Source organism: Symphalangus syndactylus, chromosome 1, assembly GCF_028878055.3.
Source record: "Symphalangus syndactylus isolate Jambi chromosome 1, NHGRI_mSymSyn1-v2.1_pri, whole genome shotgun sequence".
Lineage (NCBI taxonomy): Eukaryota > Metazoa > Chordata > Mammalia > Primates > Hylobatidae > Symphalangus > Symphalangus syndactylus.
The window spans coordinates 108,471,926-108,486,083 of NC_072423.2; the positions used below are offsets into that span (position 1 = coordinate 108,471,926).

The following is a 14,158-nucleotide window of genomic DNA, read 5'->3' on the forward strand; positions in this document are numbered from 1 at the left end:
GAAACCCCGTCTCTAATAAAAACACAAAAATTAGCCAGGTGTGGTGGTGTGTGCCCGTAGTCCCAGCTACTTGGGAGGCTGAGTCAGGAGAATCCCTTGAATTTGGGAGGCATAGTTTGCAGTGAGCTGAGATAGTGCCACTGTAATGCAGCCCAGACAATAGAGCGAGACACCATCTCAAAACAAACAAACAAACAAACAAACAAAGGCATCGAATTCACATATAATCTATGCACATCCTCTCGTATACCTTAAGTCATCCTTAGATGACTTATAATACCGAATACAATGTAAATGCTATGTACATAGAAAAGTCTGAACATGGGGCTGGGCACAGTGGCTCACACCTGTAATCCCAGCACTTTGGGAGGCTGAGGCAGGTGGATCACCTGAGGTCAGGAGTTAGAGACCAGCCTGGCTGACATGGTGAAACCCCGTCTCTACTAAAAATTCAAAAATTAGCTGGGTGTGGTGGTGGGCGCCTGTAATCCCAGTTACTCGGGAGGCTGAGGCAGGAGAATTGCTTGAACCTGGGAGGTGGAGGTCACACAGAGCCGAGATCGTGCCACTGCCCTCTAGCCTGGGCAACAGAGCGAGACTCCATCTCAAAAGAAAAAAAGTCTGAACATGTTCAGTAGAGATGTCATTTTTTTTTCCTGAATATTTTCAATCCAGGGTTGGTTGAACCCAAGTGCAGGGTGCACAGATACAGAGGGCCAAGTGCACTTACAGTGGCTCTCAGCTATGCAGGGTGCTGGAATAGAGGCCACGTGGCTGTGTTAGAGTGGCCAGCACTGCTGCAGCCCCATCCACAAGGAGTGGTCAGAGCCATAGGTCTCTGACAAAGAAAAAACTCGAATCTGAGGCCCCTCACTCACCTCTGTCCTCACTGCCCAGAGCATGAGGAGGTGGCGGAGGCCTTTGAAATTCCCTTGCATGGTACACAGGGGGAAACTGAGTTAAGGGGAGGGCAGGAGCTCACCTGCAGGGCTCTCAGCACAGCCCTGGAACCCTTGGCTCTTCCCCCATCACTGTCGCCTTCTCAGCCTCATATCTTCCTGTCCCCAACCCTGGCCTGGTCCTGAAGCTGGTGAGGCCCTTCTCCCTGCTGCCTCTCTGAGGGACCACAGGCATCCAAGAGAAAGCACCTGATGGTGGCCGGGGGCCTAGGCCCCTGGCTGGACTGCTTGTGGGATCCTGGGCAAGTCCTCCCCTCTCTGGACCTTAGTGTGCCCATCTGTGCCATGGGGACGGTGGTAGCTGCCCCAAGAGGCAGGCATGCTCTGCCTCACAGGAGAGAGACCACCCCCATCACCAGGGTGGGAGGCTCTTCCAGAAGCCCCCGGAGGCCCCTACCATGGGGCCTGAGCAGACCTGCAGCCAGGAGACTGTCACAGGGACCTGACCAAGGGGCTGGCTGTGGCTGCATACCAGGACCCTGTCTGCTCACCAGCACACACGGATGGCCATCACAGGCAGGGGTTTGGAGCATGGCTTTAGAGTGGGAATGGCCTGTCCCCGTCATCCTAGGGCTTCGGGTTCCTCACGAGGAGGACAGGAGGAGTTGCCCCGAGGCTGTGAGGATTCAAGGGGACCTGCCCGGGGCTGTGGCTGCTCTGTGGCAGCTCTGAGGCTGAAGTGTGTCCTTGCCAGCTGCTCATAACCCCGGACACTGAGGGTGAGTGACTCATTCTGCTTCCCAGTACTCTTGGGGCTGGACACAGGCACACACACGTGCACACACATGCCCCACATGAATCTGTAGTCCTCAGGGGTTGGAGGTGATCACATCTTCAACACCCAGGTGAGGTCCACATAAGACCTGGGCCTCCGTCTGGGCTGGAAGGGCAGGACAGGCCTGCCTCTGTACCCTTCAGCTGCAGGCTGGGGAGCCCTGGCCCAGCACAGTCAGAGGAGGGCAGGCTGACACACCCCTGAACCCTGGGTGGCTGGACACAGACCTCAGCCTGGGGTGGTGGGCACAATAGCCAGCCCCCAGGCCTGCTAAGAGGCCAGACAGGTGCCAGCTGCGGTTTCTCCCCAGGCCCATGCCCCTCCATGTCCAGTCCCTCCCTGTTCCCACCGCTGGCCGGCAGGGCCTGGATGCCGTGTGCCCCTGCGACTGGCTCACACTTACCTGGCCCCTGACGAAGCTGAAGCCTGCCAGGCAGAAGGCCAGGAGGCAGAGTGGGAGGAGGCCCCGGGGCCCCGCCATGGCTGGTGGGCACGCTGTCCAGGACAGAGTCGGGGCGTAGGGAAACAGCTCTAGGAGGCAGGCACAGCACAGACAGGCAGGACGGGGCGGGCAGTGGCCTTAAAAGCAGCCCGGAGGCCCCGCCAGCTCACCCCCACAGGAACCCGCCAGGATTTCCTCCTGCGTATCAGCAGCCTGCAGGCGGAAGGGAAGGTGCTGGCCACTGACCCCCCCATGGACGGCCTGAGCCCTGCTCGGGGCTTCCCAGCCGGGACCCTCCTGGCATCACAACCTGGAAGTCCAGGCCACCATGAGCCCCGGGACCTGGGCTCTATCAGAGGTTCTGAAGCAAATCCAAAGGCACACGTGAACGAGTGCCCCGCCTGCGAGCCCAGTGTGTTTCATTCACAGGCTCTTGGGGTGCTGGTCGGCGGAAGGCAGGGCAGCCCCTGAATGGGTCTGTATGTTCCTGCCTCCACCTTTCCAACTCCAGGGCGCTCATGGGGCTCTGACTCGCTACAGGCACCCTGCTAGCCCACCAGACCCGCATCCCCTCACCAGCCCCAGCCACTCCTGAGCCGCTGGTCCTGCCCGCCAACCCCCATCCACCCTCCCTCCTTCCCTATCTGCCCTCCACTCGGCAGCCCATGCTCAGCCAGCTTGCTGCAGCACCTCCAAACCCCTCTCCAGCCGGCTGGTCTCTCTGGACTCTCCCTAGACAGGTCTGCTTCCACCGCGCAGGCCTCTCTGCTCCTTCAGTGAGCTCTGCCGGCATGCGCTGTTACCCCAGATTGTCACACTCTGGCTCCTTCTCACAGGTGCAGTCTCAGGTCAAGGGCCACCACTTCAGAGAACCTCCCTGGTCTCAGCCTGCAGGTGGCCCTGCACCTGGTTCACCTGGCAGCACCGGCCACCAGCTGACATTGGCTTGTTTCATTTGTCTCCCCTGGAACATTAGCTGAGGAAGGAGTAGGGGCGCTGTCTGGCTGATACGCACAGTGGATGCTCAATACACGTGTGCAGAAGGAATAAATGAATGGAGGTGGCTACTTTTATGATCCCTCTGTTACTGGTGGGGAAACTGAGGCTCAGAGGGGCTGGGTAGCTTGTCCGAGGTAATCAGTTTTCATATCCAATCCCAGGGCTACTGTCTGTGAAGCCACCGCTGCCTGCACAGCCAGCACCCCCAGGAGGTGCAGTGGGCCCAGGCTGAGGGCCTCTGCGTGCCAGGGCTGCATGTGGTGGGCCTTGCCTCTAGTTGTCACTACCCCCAACTGCAGATGGTGTAACAGCTGGGGAGACAGGAGTGGGCCAGAGCCCGGTGGCCATCTGTAAATGCTTTGGTAAAGGCCAGGCTGGGGAAAGTTTCTCCTCCCCAGCACATCTCCACTCCCATCCGTTTGGAGGGGCCTTCAGGCAGGCCTCTGAGATCTGGCTGGGATGGGGGTTGCAAGGGGAGACCCTCCCCGCATTCCCCACACCCACAGTCTTCCTGGGGATGAAGGGTCCTCCAGGCAGGACCCCCACTCTGCTGGCACCAAGGGAAACTGGGGAGCAGAAGCAGGCCTGGGAGCCAGGCTGGCCACACCAGCCACCTCTCCACAGCCCTGCCTGGCCTGGAGGCCCCAGGGTCTTGGGGGCTGAGGCTCCTGGCTGGGCCAGGATGAGTTATGTGGGGCTCATAGGCCCTGCTCTGGCAGCAGGAATGGGGTTGGGGAAGAGTGTGGCATGGGGTTGGCTCCCAAAATCCCAGGTCCTACCTCAGCAGGCTCCCTGAAGCAACCCTCAGGGAGGGGCCCATGAGCCTCATGTTTCAGGGACATGAAGACAGGCACAGACAGGCATGCGCCCCTCCCTCCACTGTCCACCACCTGGGTCCACCTCCCCACAGACCTCCCCTGCTGCCATTCAAGGGCCACCTTGGTGAGATGCCCCGCCCCCCACCAGCCATCCCAGACTCTGGGATCTCTCTGTCCCCCTCGCCCCTCCCCCACTCTCAACAGGGGTTGTGAGACGGGTGGGGTTGGGCCCAGGGGTGACTGACACACAAGACCTGCAGGACAGCCTGAAGAGGGTGGCATGCCCTGCACCCCGGCAGAGGGGCAGCGGTGGTTGTCAGGGGTGCCCTGAGGAGTTTCACAGACTTGTTTGTCCTGGGCTCATGGTTTAGCCACAGCCCAGCATGGCACTGTCCAGAGAGGCCATGGCCCTGTCATGCCTCCCATGTTCCAAGAAGCATCTGTCTGGCTCCTGGAGGGCTGCTCCTTCCTTTCCCCCAACCCCTCACCCTCCTGTCTCCAGGGCACCCTCTCTCCCCTATGCGACCATGCCCTGGACGGAAGCCCTGCTGGGATCCCAGTGACCCTTGACTTAGAAGATGTAGACGGTGTCAAACTCTGCTTTATTGGAATAGAGAATACAGGCAGCAGGAATCACGCTTGGTGCTAGCAGCCCCAGGTCCCCTGCCCCCACGGGCTCTCCCACTTGTCTGGATCAGGGGAGACCTCCACTTTGAAGAACAGTATGGGGTGGGAGCTTCCAATGTGCATTCTGCTACCAGCCTCAGGATTAGCAGCAAGATGCCCACAACAACAGCAACAGCAACAAAGGACTGGACTCGACACCTCAGGAAAGGACGCGTAGAAGAGAAAGTCAGACCCACAGTGTCACATGTTAACAACGGTCCCACAACAGCAGACACAACACTGGTGTGCACGGCTGTACCACCTGCAGGAGGCTGACGGCACACCGTCAGCCCTGGAGGGGCCCGGCATTCTCACTCCCAACATGAGAAAGAATTAACACAACACACACACATGTGCACATTCTCTGCGAGGACAGTCAAATTAAGGTACCAAAGGGAGGAGAAAACATTTTAAGAGAACACAAAAGCCTGCTGCCCTGCCCCAGTAGGCGTCAGGCCGGACATGGCAAGCTGGCTGTGGCCTGGGCTAGCCGGTGAGCTCGACAGGCAGCTCACGGCCACACAGGGCCTCCCACTGGCGAGCCAACAGCGAGATGAGCTTCTCTCTGCTCTCGGCACTGGGGACGAACACCTGCCACTGGACTTCACGGCCCTGGCCGGCTCTAGCCAGGCCACCTGGCACCTCCCCAAAGTGGTCCAGGGTGACACTGCCCATGAGGTCATGACCCTGCACGTCATCGAAGACGAGGGTGAGGGCCTGTGGGTAGGTCTGGTAGCCCATGAGCACTCGGTCCAGGTCTCGGACGCGGCGGCCATCGTCCAGCCGGTACCTGTCTCTCTGCGGCGGCTCTTTGGCAAACTCGGGCAGCGGGTAGTGGACACAGTCCTCATCCAGGAGGAAGATCTCGGAGCTGGTGAGCAGGAGTGTCTTGGGGCGCAGGGGGCCCCTGCAGCACCCAGGGGGTGGCATGCCCACCTGGAAGGCCTGCACGTACAGCAGGATGCTGAGGGCTGGGGCCTTCTCTGGCTCAGCCATCTTTTGGGCCACAATGAACGTCAGGTCCCCAATCTCCTCCTCACTGGGGTAGGTGAACTTCACGCGACTAGAGTGGATCAGCTCGTAGTTCTCCATCTTCCCTGCAGAGAGATGCCACCTGGGCTGTAGCCTGGAACTGGCCCCTGGTGGGGCTGGGAGCACCAAGGGCCCCAAGCCAACTGAGAGACCCCGGCATGAGAGAGGCAGGAGAGGATGCTCCAACTGTGGGGCCCACAGGCCAGGAGCCCAAAGCAGGCACCGGAGATGTGTCTGCCCGATGGTTGAGGGACTGCTGGGGTGGAGACTCTGCCATCGAAAAGCCCCACTTTTATAAAACCCTGGCCAGCTAAGTGAGAAAAGAGAGACATAGAGGCAGAGAGGGTTCTGGGGCACAGAGAGCCACCCTAGGGCCCGTGACATCTGTCTAGGCAGCCTGTCTGCAGCCTGAGGTAGACAGGGGTACCTGTGGTCTTGTTCCCAAACTCGGAGTAGAAGTCCTTGTCAACAGGCTCCGGCGAGGGCGTGCGTTCCAGAGAGGACAGCACGACCATGAGGTGCTGGAGGAAGCAGTGCGTCAGGTAGCTGTCCCGCGTCAAGCACGTGACCACCTGCATCGGGGTGGAACCTGCACGAGACGGGGCTGGTCAGGGCCACGGGCCACCGCTCCCCAGCCCTATCCCTGCCCCTTAGAGCCACCCCGAGTCCCTAGCAAGCCTCAGCCCAGAGGCCAGGGCCAGGAGGGCCCACATAGGAAAGCATCATGGGGCCCGGGAGGAGGCCATTCCTTCAGGCCGGAAGAGCTGAGGCATTTTTCTGGAAGGGGAGACAGAGGCATTAGGCAAAGAGCTTAGCTTTCTCTCCTCAGGAAGTGTGAGTCAGAAACATCCTGCCCGAGACCAGGGCCCACTCTGCTTCTGTCCGGGCCAGCGCTTGCCGCACACCCTGCCTCCTGCTCCGAGCCCTGGAGTGTGAGTTCTGCTCTCTCAGCAGTTCCTGAAGCTGCTTCCTCCCACCCCGGGTAAGAAGTGGCTCTTGAGCACAGAGATAACTGTCTATGATAACCCACCCACGTACAGAAGGTGGAAGCCCACTGGTGATGCCGGCCTTCACCCGAAATAGGACAAAGCACAGAGGGTCACCCACCCGTCAGCCGGAAATGCTGGTCGAAAAGCCCCACGTTGACTGACTGCAGGTCACTAAGCTTTAGCACAAAGCACTGGGAGATGTGGAAAGGGCTGTTGTTGTAGTCGGTGTTTTTCTGATGCCAGAAATCTGTGTGATGGAGAAAGGGACAGAGGGAGGCGGTGGCAGGCAAGCACAAGGTTCCTAGGCGTGCAGCACGTCCAGCAGGAACAGGTCCTCTTGGCTGGCCTGGCTTCCACTCATGCAAAGCCTCATAGGCAATGCCCTCTGCAGTCTGAGCCTCTTCCAGCTCAGGGGAGTCACCAGGTCACTAGCTAAGGCTTCCTGTGCAGCCCCAGGGGCAGAGGCTGCCTAACCCCTTCTCATCACAGGCTGTTCCCAAGCAGTCACCGGGCCCTGGCTCAGTGCATTCTGCGTTCACATCCGGCCATGGACCCCTCCCTCATGACAGCTCCCCTTCCTCAGACAAGGAACTCTCAGCCCACTGCAGCCAAGTCGCTGACTGCTGCCTGAAGCCACGCAGCTGGCTCCAGAGAATGACCCCCCAGCCTACCCCAACCACACACTCCAAGCTCCTGAGCCCCAGCAGGCCCTGTGCCTACCCTGCAGTGGCTCTGAGAAGTAGCGGCGGAGGCCGTCGTGGAGCACAAAGTACACAGCCTTGGTGGAGAGCAGCACACAGGCGGTCACCTCCAGCCCTGGGGTCTGGTAGAACACCACCGAGGACCACATGAGGTGCCTCAACTCCTCGTTTTCAACCTGGAGATGGGGGGCCTCCTGTCAGCTCCACCACCCTAGCAACCTGCACATACCAGGGACATGCCCACAGCTCCCACAAGGAGACATGGGAAGCCCCTCTTGGCTCACCAATGAATCCGTATGCTTCAAGGCAGTGAGGAAGAGAGGGGTGGGAGATGGCTGTGGGGGGGTCTACCTGGGGCTGGAAGTGGCACAGGAGGTGGTGACACAGCACAAATGGCCAGGGGAGGGCAACTCAGGACCTCATTGCCCAGGTCCTCAAAGCTGTGAGCAGCTCAGCTGAGGACTCTGACATCAGGGAAGTCCAGGGACCTGAGGCTGACCTGAAGCCAAGCTTGGTCTCACCCTCAAGACTGGCCATGCCATAGCCGGCACCCACACCCGGGCCGCTACCTCAGCAATGCTGCTGTGGAAGAGCTCGATGATGGCGCTGCCCCGCAGGCTGGCGACGTGCCGGAGTGACGGGCAGGCAGGCAAGTGCGAGGGGATCTGATTCTCCTCCGAGGTGGCCTGGATGAGGTGCTCACTCGGGTACTGGGCAGGGGCCTCGGCTGGGGGTGGGGCTGGAGCCTCCACTGGGGTCTCCTCTGGGACCAAAGCTGAAGTTGAGGCCTCTGCAGGGGCTGGAGCTGGGACTTCCGCTGGGGCTGGGGCCAGAGCCTCTGCTGGGACCTCCTGGGGACGCTGGTCATTGCTGTATCCCCCGAAAAACACCATATTAACAGCGGACCCCAAAGGAAGATTCACATTGCATGTGCAGCTTCAGAGTGAGGAGACTGTGTGCATCACACATCACCTATGGGTTACTGGGAACTTCCACCAGCTTCTCTACTGGAGAACAGAACAGCACGGCCGGGCACGGTGGCTCACGTCTGTAATCCCAGCACTTTGGGAGGCTGAGGCGGAGGATTGTTTGAGCCCAAAATTTGAGACCAGCCTGAACAACACAGCAAGATGTTGAGGTGGGTGAAGCCTAAGGCAGATCCTGGCCCACAGAGCCATCCACGGGACTGTGACCCTGGCAGGGGTGGTGCCCAGAGGCCATGCTTGGGCCCAGTGGAGCACAGCAGCCAGGGCGACAGCTCTCCTGGCCTCGGTGTGCTGCAGCCTGTTGCTCTCCCACTGGGCAGGCAAAGTTGGGGTAGCCCTCTTGGCCTGCCCTTCATGGGTGGCAAGAGGCTGGGCCAACCCATTTTGTGAGAAGACAGCTTTACTGGGCTTCTTCTACAGCACTGAGATAAGGAGAAGCCTGGCACCAAACCTGGGGTGGTGATGTAGAGGGAGGCTGGGGGGCAAGGGGCGGGGGGAGGGGGCCCAGCTCTCACAGCAACCCCCGGCCCACACATGAGCCGCAGATGCTGAGATCACACACATGCCAGACCCATGCCCCCGGGCCCGAGAGCTGTGCTTGATCTCACCTGGCCCTGTGCTCGGCAGGCTGGCCATCCGCAAAGGGGCCCTGGGGGCCGCCTCCCGTCCCAGGGGTCTTGGCGATGACCACAGTCTTCAGGTCCTGCAGAGAGGCCCGCAGCTGGTTGTAGATGCGCAGGAAGTGGAACTTCTCGTGGGGCAGCACGAAGATGGCAGTGACAAAGCGGTACCCCACGAGCAGCTCTAGCACGTGGCCATCAGCAAAGGCGCCCCGAGGCTGGGTGCAGCTGCGTGTGGGGTCCAGCAGCACGGTGGAGAGCGGCACGCGGCTGAGCTTGAAGCTGTTGCGGTTGCGACAGTTGTGGGTGCCACGGTTGGGCATGGGGTTGAAGTCGGCCTTGATGACATTGAGGTGCTGGGGTGTGAGCAACAGCCAGTAGGGGATGGCAGCGGACTTGACGGCCTCAGAGGGCGCGCAGCAGGAACGCCGCACGGCTGAACAGAGCGTGCAGCTGGCCCACTCGATGTTGCCTGAGTAGTCCCCGGCGGCCGTCTGCACCATGCGCTTGTCACTGTAGACCAGGTAGACGGGGAAGCAGCCCTGGCTGCGCTCCTGGCAGCCGCCAGCCACCTTGTAGAAAGTGAGCAGCTGGCGCAGGAACTCCTGCAGGCTGGTGTGGCTGCCGTAGAGGATGGGGCTACACAGCATGGCCATGTGCTGGGGTGCAAAGCATGAGCGCAGGTCCGCGTGGAACTCGTGCAGGTTGGCGGCGTCCGAGATGATGAAGAGCGTGTTCTCACTGTGCCGTACCTTGAGCACCAGACACAGCTCCGGCATGAGGAAGCCAAACTCGGTGAGGTCACCATGCGGGAAGCAGAAGACAAAGCGCAGGGAGGAGAGGATGTGCTGGCTGCTGCCCCGAGACTCCTGGTGCGGGATCTCGAAGACTGCGATGCCGAAGTCGGTGAGCACAAGGCAGGCGGCGAACTGGCGGATACTGCCCTGCACATGGATCAGGAAGCACCACAGCACCTTGAGGATGCGGATGTGCTCCAGCAGGAAGTCCTCGTCCGCGCCCAGGGCCCATTCCAGAGCCAGGCGCTCCTCCTCGGCCTCTTCATCCTCCTCTTCCTCCTCCTCCTCTTCCTCCCCCTGGCCTCCTTCCTCCTCCTCCTCCACGTCTGGGGGCCCCATTTCAAAGTAGCGGTTCTCAGCAACGTCCTCCTCTTCCTCCTCCTCCTCATCCTCCTCCTCGCCCTGTTCACCCTGGCCCTCCTCCCGCTGGTTGGCAGCCTCGATCCAGGCAGGCAGCTGCCGCTCGATGGCCTGCCGGATCAGCGTGCTCAGGCGCTGGATGAAGTCCTGATTGGTGGCAGTGTAGCCAATGCAGGTGAAGGGCAGGAAGATGATCTGGCCAGACCCGGGCACCACCTGGACCTCCGGCTCGGCATGTTCTGGGCTGTGCAAGGAAAGGCCAGGTCAGTGGCATGCGGGGAGGGGCTCCTCCCACCTCCCACATCTGGAGCCTGCTGCTACCCCCTGACCCTGAGGAACCAACCCATGGGTCTCCCAAGCCTTCCCACCTCCCACATCTGGAGCCTGCTGCTACACCCTGACCCTGAGGAACCAACCCATGGGTCTCCCAAGCCTTCCACACAGCCAAGTCAGTTCCCAGGATGAGGGCCCTAGTGGGAGCCAGTGCTGCCTGCTGGAAGGCTGGGTCGCCAGTGTGGTCAGAGTCTATGCTTTTAGGTGCTTGGACCACAGGTGCCTGGCACAGCTATGCCCAGACCACACGAGTTCCCACAACAAAAGCACTCCCATGGACTTCTAAATCATTCGGTTGCTGCCATAAGACCTGGAGAGAATGAACACTCCAGGGCATGTCACCCCTAGTGGCCTCCAGGGCAGGGAAATGGGCTGGGGCAGGTCTTAGGACCTTCACACTTAAATTCCAGCTCTTCTTGGCCACAGCAGCCCTCGCATGTAGAGTGGGAGCTGGTAAACTTCTGTAAAGGGTCAGAGTACACATTTTGGGATTTATGGGCTACCCTGTCCATATGATCTTTAGCAGCCCTTTAAGAATGTAACTGTCCAACAATGGCGAAACCCTGTCTCTACTAAAAATAGAAGAATTAGCCAGGTGTGGTGGCGGGCGTCTTGGGTGGCTGAGGCAGGAGAATCGCTTGACCCTGGGAGGTGGAGGTTGCAGCGAGCTGAGATTGCGCCACTGCACTCCAGCCTGGGTGACAGAGCAAGACTCCGTCTCAAAGAAAAAAAAAGTAACTGTTATTCTGGCCTGGCGCGGTGGCTCATGCCTGTAATTCCAGTACTTTAGGAGGCCGAGGTGGGTGGATCACTGGAGTTCAGGAGTTTGAGACCAGCCTAGGCAACATGGTGAATCTCTGCCTCTACTAAAAATATAAAAAATTAGTTGGGCGTGGTGGCGTGCACCTGTGGTCCGGGCTACTCAGGAGGCTGAGGCTGAGACAGGAAAATTGCATTAATCTGGGAGGCGGGGGTTGCAGTGAGCCGAGAACACGCCACTGCACTCCAGCCTGGGCAACAAAGCGAGACTCCGTCCGTCTCAAAAAAAGAAAAAAGAATGTAACTGTCATTCTTAGCTCCCAGGCTGTGGGCCACACACAGGCCTTGATTTGCCAACCCCTGGTATAGGGCAACATGTGCTGAGTAGAGTTTAGGTATTAGAATTGGGAAACAGATTGAAAAGTCCATCTCATCTGTGTCTCTTTAGAGGAAGAAATAGTTCTGTAGGACTTCTGTGAACAGATTTTTAAAAAAACCTGACTGGCCACCCCTGGCCCACAGCAGAGTGTCTGCAGAAGGCTGTGCGGCCAGGCCCAGGTCCCTTTCCAACCTCTTCCTTACCTTGCACCACCAACAGCTCCCGGCACGTCCCTTAAATCATCGGAAGCTGCCTGATGGAGAAAGAAACACAGTCAGTCCCCACATGCTGCAGCCAGCCCCAGCCATTTACTAGGTGCCAGACCCTGAGCTGGGCATTCTGCCCTCCATCACCGCCCTGAGGAAGCTCCCCATCCCCACGCTCTCCCCTGGGGCCTACTCTGGGACCCAAGGGCAGAGACCCACTTGGTTATCCCACCAGCACACAACAGGGCTGGGATTCCCACTCCCAACCTAGGGCCAGAGCCTCTCGCCACTCTCCAGGGATCCAGCATCTGACTGCTCCCTGTGCCACACAGGGGTCCAGGTAGACAGTCTACAAATTTGGTCCGACCCTAATTAGCCAGCAGTGGACACAGCCCTGGCAAGTCCCTCCCAATGGTCTCTGTGCACTGGGGAAGACCTAGGGCTTGGGAACCTCTTGCTGTGTGACCCTGGGAAGGGTGATGGGAGAGTGCTGTGGAGTACTGAGGACAGACAAGGACTCCGCCAACTGTCCCAGTGTCACAGGCCATAACCTTGTGCTGCTGCAGAGATGGGGCTGGAGGGAGGCCCAGGCACCAAGCACATTTGCCAAGCGCACAGCAAGCACCCTTGCTTTCCTCCTCTCTTTTCTCAGGACACAGGAAGGGGCCCCGCAACTCTCACTAACAACCACAGAGGAGGCGCCGGAGTGAGACTGTTTCCCAGACCACCAGGGTGACATGCGGAAAGGGGCCGAGTGGCTCCAGGGGTGCCAGGAAACAGAGAAGAAACCCAAACAAGCCCCCGCACAAGGGCCTTTTGAAATGCCTTCCCCAGGGAAGCCTGCTCACAGGGTCAAGGGCCACCCTCTCCACCTGCCCCCATCGCGCCCTGGGCCCAGTGACAGAGAACTGCCTGTTCCCATCAACCAAGGGGGGTGGGGAGGGGAAGGAGGGAGGCTGAAAATAAACCCTTAACCACTGGGTTTGTCAGGAAGACACTCAACTAGAGACAGGTCCAAGAGAAAGACCGTGGCGCAAAGCAGAGGACGCCAAACCCTGGAAGCATCTGCCTCAGCTCCAGCTAGGCCACTTCCTACTGCACACAACCCCGAGCAGAAGGGTCCCCAGAAGCGGGAAGAGGGCATTACCTGTCCCGCAGGGATGGACTCCAGGGAATCAGAACATCCCTGGGCAATGGGCTGGTCCTCGGGAGTCAGACTGCCGGTGGATGAGAGGCTGCTGGCCAGGGCCTCCTCCTGAACGAACATGATTCCTGGAAAGACCAGGGCGGGCAGGCGGGCGGGCGGGCAGGGTGGGTGGGGCAGGGAGAGCGGCTGTTCAACAAGTGGGGCTGGGCCCCTCAGGCTACTGGCATGGCCGGGGGTTAGCCAGACCCCAAAACCCAGCCACACGGATTATAGAAGAAAATGTTAAAACTGAAATCTCAAAATAACTCAAGAAAGAACAAATGACTGCTTATCTAATCTCGGAGCAGGGAGAAGCATTCTGAGAATAAATGCAATGGAAAAAAAAAACTGATAGATGTGACTACATAAAAATTAAACTTCCACAGACACATTTTTTAAAACCAGGATAAATTAAAACCAGATGAAATGAGAAAAGTGTTTGCAATATTTGACAAGGATTTATATTGCTGGTCTGTAAAAAGTTCTTACAGATTACAAAAATGGGGGAAGGTTGGAAACCCCATTAACAGACTGCAAAGGACGTGAACAGACATTCCGCAGAAGAATGGCCAGCGGATAGAACATGAAAAGAATGCTCACTCTCAGAAGTACACAAAGAAAGGCAAGCTGAAATAAGAGACAAGTTTTGCCTCTCAACTTTTGCCAAAGTCAGACTGACTGTGTGGCCTGGCCCTGACCTCACTGGGCAGAGGCCGGCACAGGCATGCGAGCTGGCCCACCCATCCAGAGAAGAGTTTGGAGGTACATCCATCAAGAGCCTGAAATGTGTTCACTCCTGGAGCATTTTCCCAGATGGTGACTAGACATGACCCTGTCCCCTGATTTGTCATCTCTGCAGGACTCATAGATACACAGGGCATGGGACAATTCACCAGGGGGCCAGCCCTTGCAGGCCTTGGTATCCAGCAGGGCTGCTGAGTCCAGCCTGAGTCCACATCCACAGTCCCACTTACCACAGGACGTGCCCACTGACCTGCCCTGGGGCCACTTCCCATGGACAGCAGCACTCTGACCTGCTGCGTCCTGTAAATGCATAGCGTTCCTAAACCCTGCTGAAGCTGTATTATGAACATAGCCTATCTGGACCTGTTACTCCACTTCAGATCACCTCTAGATCGCTTGAAGGTAAA

At 58.9% G+C, this 14,158-nt stretch overlaps 2 protein-coding genes across 2 annotated transcripts in view; both read right to left on the minus strand.

Annotated features, from left to right (window-relative positions):
• STAB1 (stabilin 1) overlaps window positions 1-3,210 on the minus strand; it is a 30,054-nt gene extending 26,844 nt beyond the window's left edge. The window contains exons 1-2 of the mRNA XM_055273887.2: window positions 2,867-3,210; window positions 2,138-2,389 (exon numbers count right to left, since the gene is read on the minus strand). Coding sequence (XP_055129862.2) covers window positions 2,138-2,215 — 78 coding nt within the window. The 5' untranslated portion in view covers window positions 2,216-2,389; window positions 2,867-3,210. The remainder of the gene's footprint in view (window positions 1-2,137; window positions 2,390-2,866) is intronic.
• Window positions 3,211-4,576: 1,366 nt separating this feature from the next.
• NISCH (nischarin) overlaps window positions 4,577-14,158 on the minus strand; it is a 37,450-nt gene continuing 27,868 nt past the window's right edge. Inside the window, exons 14-21 of the mRNA XM_055274582.2 lie at window positions 12,969-13,093; window positions 11,819-11,868; window positions 8,976-10,388; window positions 7,951-8,251; window positions 7,401-7,557; window positions 6,799-6,927; window positions 6,119-6,280; window positions 4,577-5,756 (exon numbers count right to left, since the gene is read on the minus strand). Of these exons, the coding sequence (XP_055130557.1) occupies window positions 5,146-5,756; window positions 6,119-6,280; window positions 6,799-6,927; window positions 7,401-7,557; window positions 7,951-8,251; window positions 8,976-10,388; window positions 11,819-11,868; window positions 12,969-13,093 (2,948 nt within the window). The 3' untranslated portion in view covers window positions 4,577-5,145. The remainder of the gene's footprint in view (window positions 5,757-6,118; window positions 6,281-6,798; window positions 6,928-7,400; window positions 7,558-7,950; window positions 8,252-8,975; window positions 10,389-11,818; window positions 11,869-12,968; window positions 13,094-14,158) is intronic.